The sequence below is a fragment of the Mytilus galloprovincialis genome, chromosome 3, assembly GCF_965363235.1.
Source record: "Mytilus galloprovincialis chromosome 3, xbMytGall1.hap1.1, whole genome shotgun sequence".
In the NCBI taxonomy this organism is placed as follows: Eukaryota; Metazoa; Mollusca; class Bivalvia; order Mytilida; family Mytilidae; genus Mytilus; species Mytilus galloprovincialis.
In genome coordinates, this window is record NC_134840.1 from 86,096,860 (window position 1) to 86,115,062 (window position 18,203).

Consider the following 18,203-nt stretch of genomic DNA (forward strand, 5'->3'; position numbering starts at 1 on the left):
TAATGGGTGTACAGATCAATGAATTAATGATGGGTATACAGACCTAAACAAAATAATTGGTGTACAGACCAATAAAACAAGATGGGTGCACAGACCAGTAAAATGTTATGGGTGTACAGACCTACAAAATATGATGGATGTACAGACCAATAAAACAAGATGGATGTACAGACCAATAAAAATGTAATTTCAACCGTTTGAAGGAACTGAATTAGATTGAAATTAATTTCTTCTAGTTGTCTCCCATAGATCGTTAGTTGTTTTCCCGCGCTTCATGGGATATAGCCATTCAGCACGACAGGGCCGACTCGAATAGACGTGTTTCTCAGTTGTACTAAATATGGATTCCGATACACCTCAAGAAGAAATATCTTTGCGGACAGTTTTAGACGCAGTTAACCGTCAAAAGCAGGATATTGAAGTTCTTGTTGACACAAAGATAAGTGAGAAGATTAATAGTTTGCGCGACGAAATCCATGGCACAAACCAGAGCATGAAGTCTCAAGTTAAGAAGCTGAAGTCTGACTCCCAGTACAAATGGCGTTCTGAAGGTAATAAAATTCAGTTCAGTCATAATACAGAAAACCTTGAAGTTTTAACCCAAGCTATTTGGGCTATTGACAATGGCAAAGTTGATTATGCTAGAGACATTGTTGCATCCTGTACAAATAGGCTTAAACATAGAAATAAGCTCATAAAGATCGCGGATACTTCTGATGGAGGGTGGGATACAGCTCGCCAGTACGAAGCAAACCCTATTGCTAGCGATTCCGAAGATGAGTCCAAGATTATAAGGGCTGAAAACAGGGCCATTAGGAAGAAAAAGACTAAGAGCAAACCAGCAGCTAAACAGCAGCAGATTCCTGCCACCGCTAGCTCTAGCTTCTCCTCTCAACAGCCCTTTCGAGGGGGCCAGCCGTCTTGGTATGGAGGTTTCCCGTATGCCCAGGACCAGTACGCTGGAAAATCTCAACGGGGACCTTGCTTCAACTGTGGGTCGTACAAACATTGGAGAGTTAACTGCCCCTTCCAAAACAACAAGACAGCAGCATCACACAACAGAAACTAGCTTTGTAAAAGATGAGTATAATTTTGACATTAGTTCTTTAGATAATGAGTATGCTCAAAATTTTACACATGATTATTACGAGTATGAGCAAGAAGGTACTGATATTATTGTTAAGGGTAGGCTGAAGGAAAATATACAATTTTGGATAGATATTGGTGCATATGACTATATAATTGATACTATAAGAGATGGCTATAAGATACCATTTTATTCTACTCCTCCGTCTACGTATTTATTCAACAATTTATCAGCTTTGAAAAATTCCGATTTTGTACATACAGCTATTCAAGATTTATTACATAGAGGGTTAATAGTTCAGTGTGACCAACGACCTTTTGTTGTTAATCCTCTTACTGTAGCGGTTCAGTCTAATTTAAAGAAAAGATTGATTCTTGATTTGAGAGCGGTAAATAAACATTTATGGAAACAGAGCGTTAAATTTGAGGACACGAGGACTGCTCTACAGCATATTAAATTAGATTATTCCATGTTTAAGTACGATGTTCACTCAGCTTATCACCATATTGACATTTTTGAACCACACACAGAGTATTTAGGTTTTTCATGGATCATTAATGGCTGTCCTACATTTTTCAAATTTCTTGTTTTACCATTTGGTTTGAGTACAGCTTGTTTTATTTTTACTAAACTGACTAGGCCACTTGTAAAGAAATGGCGATCTGAAGGTAAGCAAGTTATAATGTATCTTGATGATGGTTTGGGTATAGAACAAGATCAAGAAATGTGCAAGATTGTGTCAGAGCAAGTTAAGCTAGATTTAGTTAGAAGTGGCTTTGTACCCAAGGCTGAAAAGTCATTGTGGGAACCTACTAAACGTTTGGTTTGGTTAGGTACATTTATTGATACAGAAAATGGTTTTTACAAAATACCAGATAACAGAATAAATAAGATGATACATTCTATTGATGACATTATATCTTGTTTGACTGGGCGTAAAAGCGTGTTTGTGAAAAAAGTTGCATCTGTTGTAGGTCAGATTATATCTACATACTTAGTTATTGGAAATTTAGTTTATTTAATGACTAAACATTTAACTATAGACGTGAACACATCTGCGTCTTGGTATTCTTATATTAAACTTTCAGAATCTAGTATTGAACAGTTACAATTCTGGAAACTGTATATAAGTGAAGTTAATGTAAAACATTTCAGTGTTGATGAATCATGTCATAGTATTATCTACAGTGACGCTAGTGATACAGGTTTTGGTGGTTATATTGTGGAAGCACCACAAAACATTGCACATGGTATGTGGGTTGAATCAGAACGTAGTAATAGTTCTACTTGGAAGGAACTTTCAGCGGTAAAGAAAGTTTTGCTGTCCTTAATTAACATTATATCCGGAAAAAGGGTTAAATGGTTCACAGATAACCTAAATGTTGTGAGCATTGTTAGCAAAGGAAGTACGAAAACTATTTTACAGAATTTAGCGTTGGACATATTTAGCGCATGTTTGAAGTACAATGTCAACATTGATATAGTTTGGATACCTAGAACACTAAACGAAAAAGCTGATTTTCTAAGTCGTATCGTTGATCATGACGATTGGGGAATATCATATTACATTTTTCAATTGATAGAATCTTTATGGGGCCCGCATGAAGTAGATTGGTTTGCTTCTGATCACAATTTCAAGTTACTAGTATTTTATTCTAGATTTTGGAATGAAAATTCTTCTGGTATTGATGCGTTTACAGTAGATTGGTATGGGGTCAACGGTCTTTTTGTACCACCTGTATTTCTTATACCACGTGTAATTAATTACATGAGACAATGCAACGCTGTAGGTACATTGATTGTTCCTTGCTGGCCATCCGCAAGTTATTGGCCTATGTTATGCCCAAATGGGGGCGATTTCACAGATCAAGTTATTGGATATGTACAATTACCAAGCGGTAAGGAGTTTTATATTCCTGGTAAAAGCAAGAAGGCCATTTTTGGTAATACTGATCTTACATTTAAGATGTTAGCTTTGAGGCTAGATTTCAGAATAAAATACTGATATGTATGTAGGTTGTAAACCTATTTTGTTTATGAAGCTGTGTATGCTTATCTGTTTTTTTACAGATGATATGTTAAAGGCTGTAGTAGTGCCTTGATTGTGTACTAACGTTACAATGCATATCTGAATTGGTTTCAGATTTTGGCATTAAGGCTTTAAATGGCCTTGTTGAGAACTAATATACTAATAAATACAAATGCTAACGTCAGCATTAAGACTATTGTACATAGTCTTGTGAGATGTACTAACAAGTCTTTTTCTGTTGATAGTTTCTTACATTTAAGATTCTGCTATTGTTTAATTATTGTTTATACATGTATTTTTGCAGGCCTTTGAATCTGAGATTATTTTTTTTGCCACCAGCTCTGCATACCAATGTTGATGTTCTTGTGGATTTACTTAGCGAATCTAAAGCTGACAGTACCGTTAAAACTTATCATGCAGGATTTATCCGTTGGAAAAAGTGGGCTGTTCATAACGGCATAAGTTGTTGTGATATTTTACCGGCAAAATCTTTGCACGTTGCACTTTATTTATCTTCATTAGTTCAGAACAGTCGCACTGCTAGTCCGGTTATTTCAGCTTTTTATAGTATACAATGGGCACATCATATGATTGGTCAAACGTCTCCTACTGTTAATCTAGTTGTGAAAAATGTTTTAGAAGGTGCAAAACGACGATTAGCGACTCGAATTGAGAAAAAGGAACCAGTTACTCCTGGGCTTCTATCTAAAATGTATAGTTCGTCATTTAAGGAATATAATGTTATGTCACAGCGTATTATATGTGCGTGTTTACTCGCTTATTCAGGTTTTTTGAGAGTGTCCGAGCTATTAAATATACGGAGATGTGATATCAATTTTGAATTAGGTTATATATCTATATTTATTCCGAAAAGTAAAACTGATATATATCGTGATGGCAATTCTGTAGTAATAGCCTGTATGGATTCCGATTTGTGTCCAGTTAAGAATTTAAAGTTATATTTGTTGTGGGCTGATATTTCGCCGGAATCAGAAGAATTTATTTTTAGAAATCTAACAAAATTCAAGGATAGATATGTGCTTCGAAAGGAAAATAAATCATTGTCTTACACACGTATGAGAGAATTATTTATTGAAGCTTTTCAACCATTTGTGTCAGATATTAAGAAATATGGATTGCACAGTTTACGTTCTGGCGGAGCTACAACTTGCGCTAATTTAGGTATTTCCGATCGATTGTTCAAAAGACATGGCAGATGGCGTTCAGAGACGGCCAAGGACGGTTATATTAAAGATTCTTTAAAAGACAGATTAATTGTTTCTGAAAATTTAGGTTTATAACCTGGTATTGACTTTTTATTTACAAAGTGAATTAAGTTCTATAAGCAAGATAAAAAATTTATTTCCCGTTCTTTGTAGTTTCAGCACATGGCACTGTCGTGTGGGTATTTAATTTGAACTTTAGTTTGGTTTTTTATTAGTATTATGTGCTTAGAGTTGGGTAGTCTATGGGTGTAGTAATTGTAGAAGAAATGTAATTTCAACCGTTTGAAGGAACTGAATTAGATTGAAATTAATTTCTTCTAGTTGTCTCCCATAGATCGTTAGTTGTTTTCCCGCGCTTCATGGGATATAGCCATTCAGCACGACAGGGCCGACTCGAATAGACGTGTTTCTCAGTTGAAATTTTTTATCTTGCTTATGTGAATTTATTTGATGTTATATGAAATGTTTTGATTTCAGTAGTAATTATGTATTACTTGACTATATTTTGTCGACATGATATTATGTATCATAATGTGCAATTAAAATCAGCACATGGCACTGTCGTGTGGGTATTCAATTTGAACTTTAGTTTGGTTTTTTATTAGTATTATGTGCTTAGAGTTGGGTAGTCTATGGGTGTAGTAATTGTAGAAGAACAAGATGGATGTACAGACCAATAAAACAAGATGGGTGTACAGAACAATAAAACATGATGAGTGTACAGACCAATAAAACGTAATGGGTGAACAGACCTACAAAAATAATGGATGTACAGATCAATAAAATAAGATAGGTAGAACACATAGACTGGAAATGAACTACGCCCTACACAGGTTCAGTCGATACAGACGGCTATTTATTCCAGTATTTTTAAATTCCCATCAGAAAATAGAACCTAATCTTCCAAACATAACTCGAATACCGGAACTTAGTTCCAATGCAACATTCGTACAGCTAACATTGAAAAAGATGAAATGGTTTCCTTGCAGGTGTTGTGCCTATAGCCAGCTATAGGCTTCTTAAGACGTAATACTTGCCGGAACTGACCAGTGGATGGCTTAATGGTCAGTCAAGGTTTATTCAAATTAATCAGACTGTGGTTACAAAAAATATAGTAGATTTGTTTCCTATATAACGGGCACTATCAGCTGACTGAAAATTCTACCACTGAGTGTTGCGTATGCAGTCCCAAATGATAATTGAAAACAATGGTTCTGATAGAGTTAAAATCATTTATTCGATTGTTTTTTTTTTTAAATTGTAATGTAGGCATATATTGTGGTAAGTGGTAAGGCATTCTGTTTTACGAATGATTTGTGACAGTAAGAAGTATTCCTTTAATCCATCCGAGCTGTTTGTTTATGTTTAAATTTCTTTTTAGGAATTCAATATTTGAATTTGTTGTTTGGAAGATGTTGCTCGCACATCATTCTTTCAATTTGGCTATGATGTCATAAAAATTCGAGTACGATTATCGTGTTCAAACTCAGTATCGGGTAAATCAACCATAATACCGAAGAAGTTGTAAGCACAGAAAAATACAGACTGGCTGTTGGTTAATTGCGTAAGCTTTAACCAGCGGTCCTGAATGTAATGGACACAATCGTTTTCAGTGGTGAGACTTTATTTCTTCTGTTGTAATTTCTGAATGTTGAGAATAATTTTCATTCTCCGTGATTTTCGATAATGCTACCATAACTGGAAGTATTAAAATGGATCCACATATATTCAGTATGATCTCTTCCGACCTTCATGAACATGACGGTGAACTGCTTTGTATTTTTTTTATCGTCCTATTTATCATGAGATTTCTTTATTCTTCCTTTGTCCCTCTTTCCTTCTATTGATTTTCATGTATATGAAAATACATACTCTAGGCACGGTGTAAAAAAAACTCATCAAAAGATACACGAACCAGGCTTATAATTTGTTATGCTAAAAGCATTTTTTGTCCACATAAGACTCGTAAGTAATCACTTGAATCAAAGCAATTAGAAAGCCAAATCAAATATACCAAAGTTGAAGTGCAGCTTGATAAAATTTTATTGGGTGTAGATAAAAAAAACATCACAAAACACATGCAATTCAAGTCTCAAGTTTGACTTTTACGCACCATTTATGATTTCATTCCTTAAATCAATTAAAAAAAAACAATTGAATGATAAGGCAGACTTTGTTTCATAGAAAAAAGTGTTGGTCCTCTGTTAAACAATTTGCTACTTTAATCATGTAAGACTGACTTCACACAGGAACTGCGCTGAAGAAATGAAAAGAAAACTAACATTTTCCTTGAATTTCACTCTCCGTTAAACAGTCGCTAAATATTCATACGTTTGATTAATATGTTGAACGCATATATCCAATCGAACTTGAAAAATGAATACCACGTACGCAGTTAAGTCTGTCTCATATCTTGGCTTCTATTTGAAATTAATATTGAAGGTCGATGGTGAACTAAATTTATAACAAAAAAAGATGATTTCAGCTTTCTTAATTGTTTCCTTTTCTGTGTAATAGAATATATTCAACACCTGCATATGGAGAATACATGTCTATTTGATACGATATAACAGATTTGCGTGATAGAGAGTTTACAAGAAAGATATTTAACCAAGGGTTCCTTGTGCTAAAGTTTATTTCGTCCCTTTGAAATGTTTACAAAAGCCATCCTGATTTAGTTAGTAAATCAACCAGTATGAAGTATTATATATCACAGACTGAGTTGAGCATGGATAGGCTAAAAAAAAAAGAGGGGTATAACAAATAGACTTCCGAACTCACCAAACGAACAAATTGACAAAGCTACGACAAAAGATAAGAAAAACCGAACGAAATTCAAACACAGTTTACAAAACACAAAATACAAAACTGAACAACACGAACACCAAGGGGTCGCAGGGGGTCGCAGCAACGATCCAGTCCTCTTGTCCTCGGTTATGACTTATTAGTAACCGAATGTGTACTTGTCATTTGCAATACAGAGGATGTTGATATAGAATTTGTTTATTCTTTCGGATAACTTGATATTGTCATCTTTTTTGTTAGACACGTGTTACTCAGACTTTATGTTCTGTAGAGTTGTATAGACTCTTTGTCTATTCGAGTGTTTTCGTTCTTGACTATTCACATAACAATCAAAGTATCCCCTTGGTATATTCTGGCATTTTTTTTCTGATTTCTGGCTCTTTTTGTTTGTACCGATAGAAGTTGCAAGAAGGTTACAGTCCTAATTCTAAATTCTCGTTAATATAAAAAAGAAGATGTGGTATGATTGCCAATGAGACAACTATCCACAAAAGACCAAAATAACACAGACATTAACTCTCGTTAAGGTTATTTGTCTGAGTAGCTTTGGTTAAGTGATATAATATTCACTTAAATATGGTGTTGTAGACAATCAAGTAAGCTGTAAGATTTCTTTTAAACTATAAAATCAACTTCTGAACCTGCTTTTCTTCTGTGTTTCACATGGTCTTTGTTAGAATTGTCAAATTTCACTTTTGTATTTTTATAAAATGATTCAATTTCGAGCTTGTTTAGATACTTGAAATGTGATGCGTTTTCTCTTTTTGTCACGAGACTACATTTAGTTGATCTGTCTTAAGACTTTCCGTTTCAGACGTTTAAATGGCATCAAGTCAATTGCGGTAATGTTTTTGAGTGTTCTTCGGTTCATATACATCCTTGGCTTTCACATATTCAGCTTCGGGAGCTCTCAATGAAGATAAATTGAGAAAATTGCTTCGGAAGACGGAACTTTATAACGAGTTGTTTTCATTTTTATTTTTTTTCAAAAGAGAAACAATAATATGTTCTTTTTAATGTAGAGTCAACATATTTCTAAAGTAGTTATACATTGCTCGACGTGGTGTAACGTTTAGAAGAATGATAAAGCTCTTCTCTTAGTTAATCGTAGAGATTCTTGATATCTTTTATTTCCTCCTTTTTGTATATGGAACGTCTTTGCTTATGAAAGGAGAGGCATTATTAATCGTCAAACTGTTAAAGTTTCTGTAATCAACACATGTTCTTATTTTCTTACTTATTCACATTCGAAAATAAGTCTTTACGTTAATATCGAATTATCTTGACTATATTTGCCTAAGGGATCATTTTACTTTCGATGACCATAGAAGAATAGACGGTTTAAGTATGTTTGCCGATGCTTTTCTTATATGGTTCATTTATATAAGAAGATAAATAAATGGTATACAAGTATTTATGCCAGGTCTGTAGATAACAACTATCACTTAATGGATAAATAGCGATAGACGATTACAAGTGGCAATCGAATACAATTAATCGAATAAAAGCAGATAACATCATTGCAACACAATCACGAAATAATAAAACAATCCACAAAACACTACTTCGAAAACCAGACTGAACACCAACAAACCTACTAAAAATCATAAATGCATCAGTCTATTTTAGCATTGTTCTCTGTTCGTACCAGCATAGATTTATTTAAGTTATTGAAGAACTATTTTAACTATGCTAACTTAAGTTGGAGTTTTATTTATGGGGAGCAAAATGAATCTCAGTGGAAAAAATGCATACAAAAAAGAAATAGCAACCGCGTAAATCTATCAGGAAAAAATAAATGATATTGATTTTAGGATAATTAATTCGATGGTTTACGTTTACTAAATTTAACTTTTATAATTCTTATTTTCAAAGCAACTCGTGTTGTAAAAAGGCGTTTGGTATGGACATTGCTTTATTGATTTGTGTGAAGTCTGTATATGGATAAAACCTGATCAAACAGATAATAACGGATTTCTGGATTTTCATGAATTTTATCTACCATCCTATTGTTACAATCCCTTTAAAGTATAAAGTCTGTAAAAGCAAATTGGCTTATTCGATCAGTAACTATCCTAATAATTTTCTAACATAATGTATTAAAACCTTCAGTTCTTCAATCAAGTATGTAACTGCACGGAAGGTTATAGAATAAATTTAAGAGTCAGCTGCACCTAAAAAACAGGATCAATAAAAATCAGTACGTAAATAAAGGCAACAGTAGTATACCGCTGTTCAAAACTCATAAATCCATGGACAAAAAACAAAATCGGGATAACAAACTAAAACCGAGGGAAACGCATTAAATATAAGAGGAGAACAACGACATAACACTAAAATGTAACACACATAGACAAAATCCCACGAGAATAATATATATAACATCAAAACCAAATACATGAATTTGGGATAGACAAATACCGTGACACGTCTTATCGCAATGTGAATTTACACTCAAAAATAAGAGAAAACAAACGACACAACGTTATAATGTAATACACACAGAAACGAACTATAATATAACAATGACCATATTCCTGACTTGGTACAGGGCATTTTTAAAGGAAAAAATGGTGGGTTGAACCTGGTTTTGTGGCATGCCAAACCTCGCACTTTTATGGCCATGTGAAATATAACATCAAAATGACAGCACAGGACTACAATATAAATAAATTGGAGAACACAATTGACAAAGAATCACACGAACAACAGCCAACAAAAGGCAACAAGTTCAAAATTCCAATACGCCAGAAGTGTATTTTGTCCACACAAGACCTATGTGTGACGCACAGATACAAAAGTTTGAAAGCCGAAACGAGTACAAAGTTGAACAGCATCGAGGACCAAAAGATCAAAAAGGTTGTGCCAAAAACGGCAAGGGTTTTCTGTTAAGTTACCAGAAAATCCCTATAATTTAGAGTAATTTATACTTTTGCAAACAGTAAATTTAATAAAATGAATATTCAAAAGATGTACATGATAAAGCTGAAGTATTAACTAATTACAGGAAACAACTGAAATATATTTACATAACCAGACATTTGAAACACAAAAGTAGACACATCCGAATACGTTTAAACCTCTACGCCAAGTGACGTCCTATTTGAAACTGAAAAATGACGAAAAAATGACGTCATTTGAATTAGTAAAACAGAGCATCAAAAAATGAAAAATGACGTCACATAAGAATGAATAAGATAGAATTGGGATTAATTTAAGATTATATATTTGAACTAAATACTGATATTGCATTTAATAACAAAGCACATTTTAATTCTTATTAATATAAAACTGAGGTAGCAATTAACTATATTATAAAACTATATCCGGTTTGTTATGAATCTAACTTCAAACGTAAAATATCGTACTGATTACTTTGAACGAAATCAAATCTGATAAATGAAGGCGGTGATTAATTTTCTTTACCATAACACATAAATATAATAGAAAAGACGTCAACACATTTGACAAAATCCGATGAGAATTACAAATATAACATAACGTAACAATGCAATACTTTTTTCGAAGTAATACTATATGACTATAACTGAAAAATAACACTTAGTAGAACTTTAAACTATTTACAGACAGAAAGAAAGTAAAAACTTGCAGTTCCTTCGTAGATTATGATCCGTGTTGAATAAAACTCAGTTTGAGCCTAACGTCAATGGGCATATGGCTCAATCTTGACAAGTCATTAAAGGCTATATTAATTCTACTATACAAAAATATCACTTTTAAAATCCAAATCAATATCAAAATAAGATGTAGTGAATGAAACGACTTTCCAAAATGGAGTATATGAAGACAAAAGAACAATGTCCGGTCTTCACACGGCCTTCATCGATGAATTACATTCATATTGTATCACAGGCTACAAAAGGTCCATGAATAGCAAAACGTGAAATAATTCAAAAGGGACAATTATGGGGACTCAGTAAATAGCAAAATACGAAAATAAATTATGGAAGATAATTGGACTGGACTACATAATCCTTCCCTGGAAGAAAAATTGTTATGTTCAATTATACTCCTAAAATATATGTGTGTGAACTAGTCAAGACCTATCCTCAGTGACTTATTTTTTTTATTTTATTTTTCTGTAGTCACATACCTTTTTGTGTTTAGATAAGTCACCGAGACTAAGGCTGGACTAGTTTCTGAACATGAAACCCTTCTCCTGACATACACACTGATGTTACAGTAAAATTAAGGGCAAACTGTAAAAATCGATTAAAAAGGGCCTTGCTCATTTGAAACTTACTAGTTGTTCGTTAGTTCAAAGACTAATTCTAATTAAAATGTAAAATCACAAAAATACTGAACTCCGATGAAAATCAAAAACGGAAAGTCCCTATCAAATAGCAAAATCAAATGATCAAACACTTCAAACGAATGGGCGTTTGAATGGTTTTACACTAGTAATTTTGGGACCTTTATAGCTTTTTGTTCGGTGTGAGCCAAGGTTCCGTGTTGAAGGTTGTACATTGACCTTTAATGGTTTACTTTTATAAATTGTTATTTGGATGGAGAGTTGTCTCATTGGCACTCACACCACATCTTCCTATTTCTAACAACTGTCATATTCCTGACTTGGTCCAGACATTTTCTTATGTAAAAAATAGTGGATCAAACCTGGTTTTATAGCTAGCTAAACCTCTCACTTGTTTGACAGTTGCATCAAATTCCATTATCTTGACAACGATGTGTGAACAAAACAAACAGACTAAATTCGTAGAAATGTTAAAAATGGGGGTACAGCAGTCAACATTGTGTTATAATCTTAATCACTATAAAACAAATAAATATGTAACAAAGTAGCCGAAAAATGCATATAGACAATGCGTATTAGCAAAAATGAAAGACAAGAATACGAAAAAAATTTAGCACAATTATATGATAACGGGATGTATAGGTACAGAGCCACGTCATATGTATCAAAGAAACACAAATAGGCATGAAGACAAAGCACATTAGCAAAATTAAAGACAAAAATACAAATATTATTGGAACAATATCACAACGAGGGATAAATAAGTACCAAGTCTTGTCTAATGGATATCACCAAAAACAAACCGAACAGAAAACTAATGTTCATAAAGACAAATAAAAGAAAAAAATACATGATATTAAGACGATAAACAACGCCAGTACCAAGCATCTATAATTTAAGACCATCGTGTTACTCAAGCGACAATCAAGCCTGTTTCAAGCAGAAGGCGTTTCATTTTCAATTGTTTGTTTTTACAAATTAGAGAAAACAATAAATCTGGTATTGCATGCTGATAAACCCATCATCTCAGTAAAATCATGAGTCATACAATCTGTACACAGTTATACAGTATAATTATGTGATGAAATATTAGAATGTACTTAAATGAAGTTTTGATCACATTGTCTCTATATATATTTTTATCTTGAAATTAACTTTAAAATAGATTTACGGAAACTTTTGAGAATGCACACAGATGTTAAATATTCATGTTGAAAATACAAAGTTACAAAATTGTAGATGAAAAGGTAAGCAATTCCCTGTCTTTAATTATTTATCCATTTTTTAAACATCTGAATTAGTTTTAAAAGGAAATATTAAATTCTTTTTATTGTTGTCCAGATAACTGCAGTATAAGCAAAAATTTTATTAGATTTGTACTTTATTTGTTTAAAATGAAATATCATGGAATATAAAAAAAATGCAAATATTGAAATGTTTTAAAAAATACTAAGGAAGGATGATGATATTAGCAAATATTTGCAAATCATTCAAAAACTAGCAGAGGTAATTTTAAAGGTTTTTTCTAATTCAGGTTTTATTTAAACATGACAAGAAAGAAGAACGAAAATTAGTGAAATGGTAAGTAGTTTGTATTACTATTTAAAACAATAATAGGATTTTTGAAATTTGGTATCAAGGTATATATATAATCGAGCTATACTGTGGGATATGTTTTCATTTCATCACGTACTAACTTCCTATTTTCCGAATAAATAAGTATAAGAAAAGAAGTGGGCTGTGAAATATTTTGAGAAAATTCTTTGAATAAGCATTCGAAATCATAGAATGTTTTTACATTGTTTCAACTAAAAATATTACTCAAAATCCTTTTAGTTTAAATCCAACAACAAGAAAGGTCTTTGTTTTAAACCAAAAAAACAAACTGAAGGTGGTTTTTTTTTAGCTTTTTGTAGAACTTAAATCCTCTGCCAGCACTTAAAGAGAGCTACCTTTTGAATCAGATGAGCATGGCAAATTTTATTGAACTTGGGAATTTTGCAAAATATTTTGGAGAAAATGGATATCAGTCTGATACATCTGGTATTCGAAAAGGCAATATTCAACACCAAGTTTCGAGATTTAAAGATGGTATTAAGCTAAATGGAGGGATTGAACAATTACCTGTGGAATAGGTACATGTTCCATTATATTGATGATTTTCAGTATGCAAAAAGTTCTGTAATGAAATAGTAGATGTAGCTCTTGGAAAACAACCTTTGAAAACTCCAAGTTGTAACTTTGCACTTTATAATGAAATAGTTGAAAATGGCTTTTCCATCTTCCAAAGTTTAGTTTCTGATGAGGTCAACATTGACATTTGCAACCTTGAATATCTTGGTGAGACATACAAACCAAATTTTTCAACAAGTGACTGGAAAAAGATTCAGTTGTTTGAATGGCATTTTCAAACATATTACAAACTAAAAGTAGGCTCAAGTTATGACAATATTTTAAAAAAGAAGGAGGAATTTCTGAACTTGTGTAAGTCAACAAAAACCAATGCACAAATCATCCATGGTATGGTTGGTAAAACAATCGAAAAAAATCGTTTGAGGAAATGCTTAACAGAAGCCCTAAATGGTATTCAGCTACAAGTTGGAGGTATCAACCATTTGCAAGAAATTATAGAAGTTGACACCATGAACTGCATAACAACATATTTATCAGAGAACACTAATGTTCTATGTGTAGACTGCAAATCAAAATATAATCATGATCATGGAGTTCACATTCTTGTTAATCTTGAAAAAAACATCGAGATTACTATTCTAAATGATGCATGTGTTATCATCAGAGCAGTACTAAAACCAAAACATTTTGTAAATACACCCGAAATAATATTATCGTTCCTTCAAAGAGTCAATTCCACCAAGGTTTAAAATTCGTGACCAACTGAAGATGGGTGCTTTGAGTGATAACATACATCACATATCTAAATCACATGATAAGATGATGGAACCTGAAGAGTTTATAAAACCAAACTTATGTTCCACTTGCTTCAAGGATTTAGATATCTCAATTATCCTTTAGACATAGATCATTTCAACGTTACCAACAAATGGCTCAAACATGTTTCTATACCAGTACAGATATTTTTAGAACACACCTACATAAGCAAAGATGTTAAAGCTAACAATATTATCCAGATAAGACCAAAAGTAGCTTCTCTATATTGTCAGTTTGAGGCACACCTGAAAACTCTGAATCAAGCATATTGTGGAATTATTCAAGATATTTACACTGATGAATTGATAGTCAACTATCACAACATTTCGCTAACTTCACATGCAGGGATATCCCATAGTCAAAGAACCGGAAACCGGCGTCTAAGGAAGAGATCCTGAGCTCTGTTATTTTCGGACTTTTATGAAACGATATTCCATTGTTTATAGAGAAGTAAACGAAGAGATGGAAAACGAACACAAGATATCTATAAAGGAGTGTCATTTAGCATTACTGATGGATAATCTTGTACATTTAACGATGGCAGTGGATCCATGTCATGGACAATGCAGAACAAATCAATTGTTCACTCTTCCTTTAACTGTCAAAGGAATTCCAAAGAATGCATATATAACATCTAATTGGCATTTAGACAATTGTGATGGGTCGTCCAGTCATTGCTCTTGTATGCATCAGACACAACTTGAAAAAGATGATGTAAGTCTTTTTGGAACTAACAGCAGAACAGCAAACAACCAACAATATTTTCAAGGAAAATATGTCATGGGGATTCCAAAGTCTTTTTGGAGTGCACTGTATAAACATGCTTATCGAAAGTTACTCCATGTTACAAAGAGTTTAGAAAAGAAAACTTGCCTCAATCGGTAATTGGCCATTATGAAGAAGACATTGATCAACTGAACAAAACAATGGAATTCATTAATTTGAACAGTGGCAATACAAGCCTTGACGATACTTTACCAATTGAATATCCAGCTCCTGTTTCTGAAATAATGATATCTTCAATGAAACATCTCCGGAGTCTTTGCATAGTTTACTAGAGGAAATGGATATATCAGTAGAATTAAAGGGGGATAGCAACTTAAGTATGCAACATTCAGAGGATGAGAGATTGTCTTTAGACATATCTGAAATTCAAAGTCACTCAACAACATTGAGTCTTGAAAATGTCGAGCTTGCTAGCCTTCAAGATGATGAGGAGGAAGAGAATATAGAGGGACTACTAAATGCCATTCTGCCAAATGATTTTGGAAGTTTTACACTTGAAAGGATTGATCAGTCTGCAACAGAATCCCAACCTTCAGTACTCCCTGTGTCTTCTCCGCCACCATTATTATGTAGACATCCTCCTCCAGCATCAGGTAGAGATGACGATATTGTGGTTTTAAAAAAGGTGCTCGATGACATCCTGATCAAAACAGATGTTACTTCGGTACTGGCATGAAAATATGGATTTTTTGTGTTAATAAAATTTGCCTTTACAAAATGATAGAAATTATTGTAAATTAAGGAATGTATCTCCCTCATGCAAAGCTCTGATTTGGCTATACCTTTTGGACGTTTTGGATCATAGCTCTTCATCTTTTACATAAGCTTTGGATTTCAAATATTTTGGCCACGAGCATCACTGAAGAGATATGTATTGTCGAAATGTGCATCTGGTGCAAGAAAATTGGTACCGTTAATTTTATGTTAATGTGAAAGAAGACAGAAGTATATTTGCTCCAGATTATAAGATCGCCAAGAACTTACTGAAACTTATTGACTCTACAGAAAAATAAAAGAAAGTTTTTACTCCAGAATTTCCTATTCTTCACCTTCGAAAATCCAAAATCACTAACTTGATATCAGCATATAAAGCAACGACAAAACTTCTGACAATTGAAAATATTGAAACAGCTACACGAAATATCTGGAGATTATCAGTGGCCCTTCGTCTTTCCTTTTTCGTATGTTTTTTTTCCCCACCCTTTCAGAAGAAAATTCAAGAAGTATTATGAAATTATTGGATGAATCACCAACAGAAATGCATCCACAATGGCGAGAACATTTTGACAGGTTTCTGCAGAAAGGACAAAGCCAAAATACGACATTTTGTCTGCATGTAGAACTCATGGGGCATTGTGATGAAATTGTTGCTATTGCCGTGTCAGAAAGGATTGGAGGAGAAAAGGGCTATAATCTGATGTTGGCAAATGTAAAATCATCACTACCATTCTCATTTCTCAATAATGCCTCCAGCTATCCTGGATTTTGCATAAGGTTAATGTTGTCACATTATAACGCTAGTCCGTTTCATCAGAAGTCAAACAATGAAGAGTGTAACTATTAATAGAAGCAGGTGCCAAAAGAAGACGGAGAAAAAACCGGAACACACCAGAATAGAAGAGAAGAGACAACAGAAGGTTAAAGGCTGACCAAAGAAATTTAATGTTTTAGCTCTATACAAAGTACATGTGATCCAATTGTAAAGCCCGATTGTACAATATCTACTACTGTAACTAACAAATCACTTGGAGTTAAAAAGGCCTTTGCAATTGACTTCTCTTCTGAAGATATGTCTAACAGAATTAACTACAAATCCTTCTACCAGTGAGGAAATCTTGCCATATATTAATGATTTACGGATATTTGATTTTAAATGCGTCCCTAACCATATATCATCTAATACAAAGGTGGCAATCGTAGAGTTTGCAGCGGCCAAATTTAAAACCTTTGCAACAACAGGAGAAAGCTACATCAAATATGTGACGGGAAGAATTATCAACAAGCTACTCAGAGATTTACAAAATTTGCAAAGAATAATCATTTGCGAGGAAAAATACTCATTCACTCCAGACGTCTTCAAGGCTGCAACCAGACAAATCGCCAAACAAAAGATCCTGTAACCATAGCCCACCTCAAGAAGAAGGATGAAATCATCAGCAGAGACAAGTTCAGCAAAAAGGCTGCTATAACAACAGGATTAGGAATGAAAGCAGTGAGCACTTATCTTGGTAAACATCTGACAGAATTGGATATACAGGCAGATATAATTATAGATGTGGACAGTGAGGCTGTATATGGTCAATGTGAATTTGAAGATTCGGATAAGTGTACTTGTCCCTTGTTTACAACACCAGTTAGGACTGTTTTCACATAAGGTAATGGATTGCAACATTCTGAAAATTTGACCATGATCAAGCAGCGAAAGGTTGAAGCAGAAATGTCTGAGGCTGATTTGTTAAAGGATGTACAACTCCAACTTCATGATGGGGAATGTGTTATAAACTATGTGACATCAGCGAACATAGACACTAATAGTATTCAGATCTTTGCAGTTAGTCTTTACTGGCCAAGAAATCCAGATGGCACTTTCAAATTTCCGGTATATGTATGGTTGCAAAAACAAAAGCCCGAAATATATAACATCACAGGAATACTGACTATACTTGAAAGAGCATATATTCATGGTATTTCACATGAGAAGCTACTGAACAATGTTTTTTTCAGAACCTGCCTGGTATTGTTCACTCCTGAAATTCAAAGAAATAAATGAGTCTGGTGCTAAGAGATTTAAATGCACCATAAATGTTGATCAGTATGTTAAACTTTATTGGAAACTTTATTATCCTAAAAACGTGGAACAAGAGAAGTTAACTTTGAGGAAGTGCGCCAACATATAATTAAGATCCCAGGAAAGTCTGATTTTAGACTCCCCCAAACATAGATGCCACCAGAAAGTTCGTTGAGACAACTAGCAAAGCTAGTGCAATGCCAAGTTGACTACCTATTAACTGTATTTGATACAGGAGCAAACTTACCAAATTTCATGAC

The 18,203-nt window shown here is 33.6% G+C and overlaps 2 protein-coding genes across 2 annotated transcripts; both read left to right on the forward strand.

The window, feature by feature from the left end:
* Positions 1–911: 911 nt before the first annotated feature.
* On the forward strand, positions 912–3,259 carry LOC143069233 (uncharacterized). The gene has a single exon (XM_076243765.1). It carries the CDS (start codon positions 927–929, stop codon positions 3,090–3,092), a length of 2,166 nt encoding a protein of 721 aa, XP_076099880.1. The 5' UTR covers positions 912–926; the 3' UTR covers positions 3,093–3,259.
* A 7-nt stretch (positions 3,260–3,266) lies between these two features.
* LOC143069234 (uncharacterized) lies at positions 3,267–4,961 on the forward strand. Its single transcript, XM_076243766.1, has one exon. It carries the CDS (start codon positions 3,407–3,409, stop codon positions 4,415–4,417), a length of 1,011 nt encoding a protein of 336 aa, XP_076099881.1. The 5' UTR covers positions 3,267–3,406; the 3' UTR covers positions 4,418–4,961.
* Positions 4,962–18,203: the final 13,242 nt, after the last annotated feature.

What these genes read in the sequence shown, in the direction of transcription:
- LOC143069233 (XM_076243765.1), top strand. Translation starts at nt 927, where the DNA reads ATGGAGGTTTCCCGTATGCCCAGGACCAGTACGCTGGAAAATCTCAAC.
- LOC143069234 (XM_076243766.1), top strand. Translation starts at nt 3,407, where the DNA reads ATGTATTTTTGCAGGCCTTTGAATCTGAGATTATTTTTTTTGCCACCA.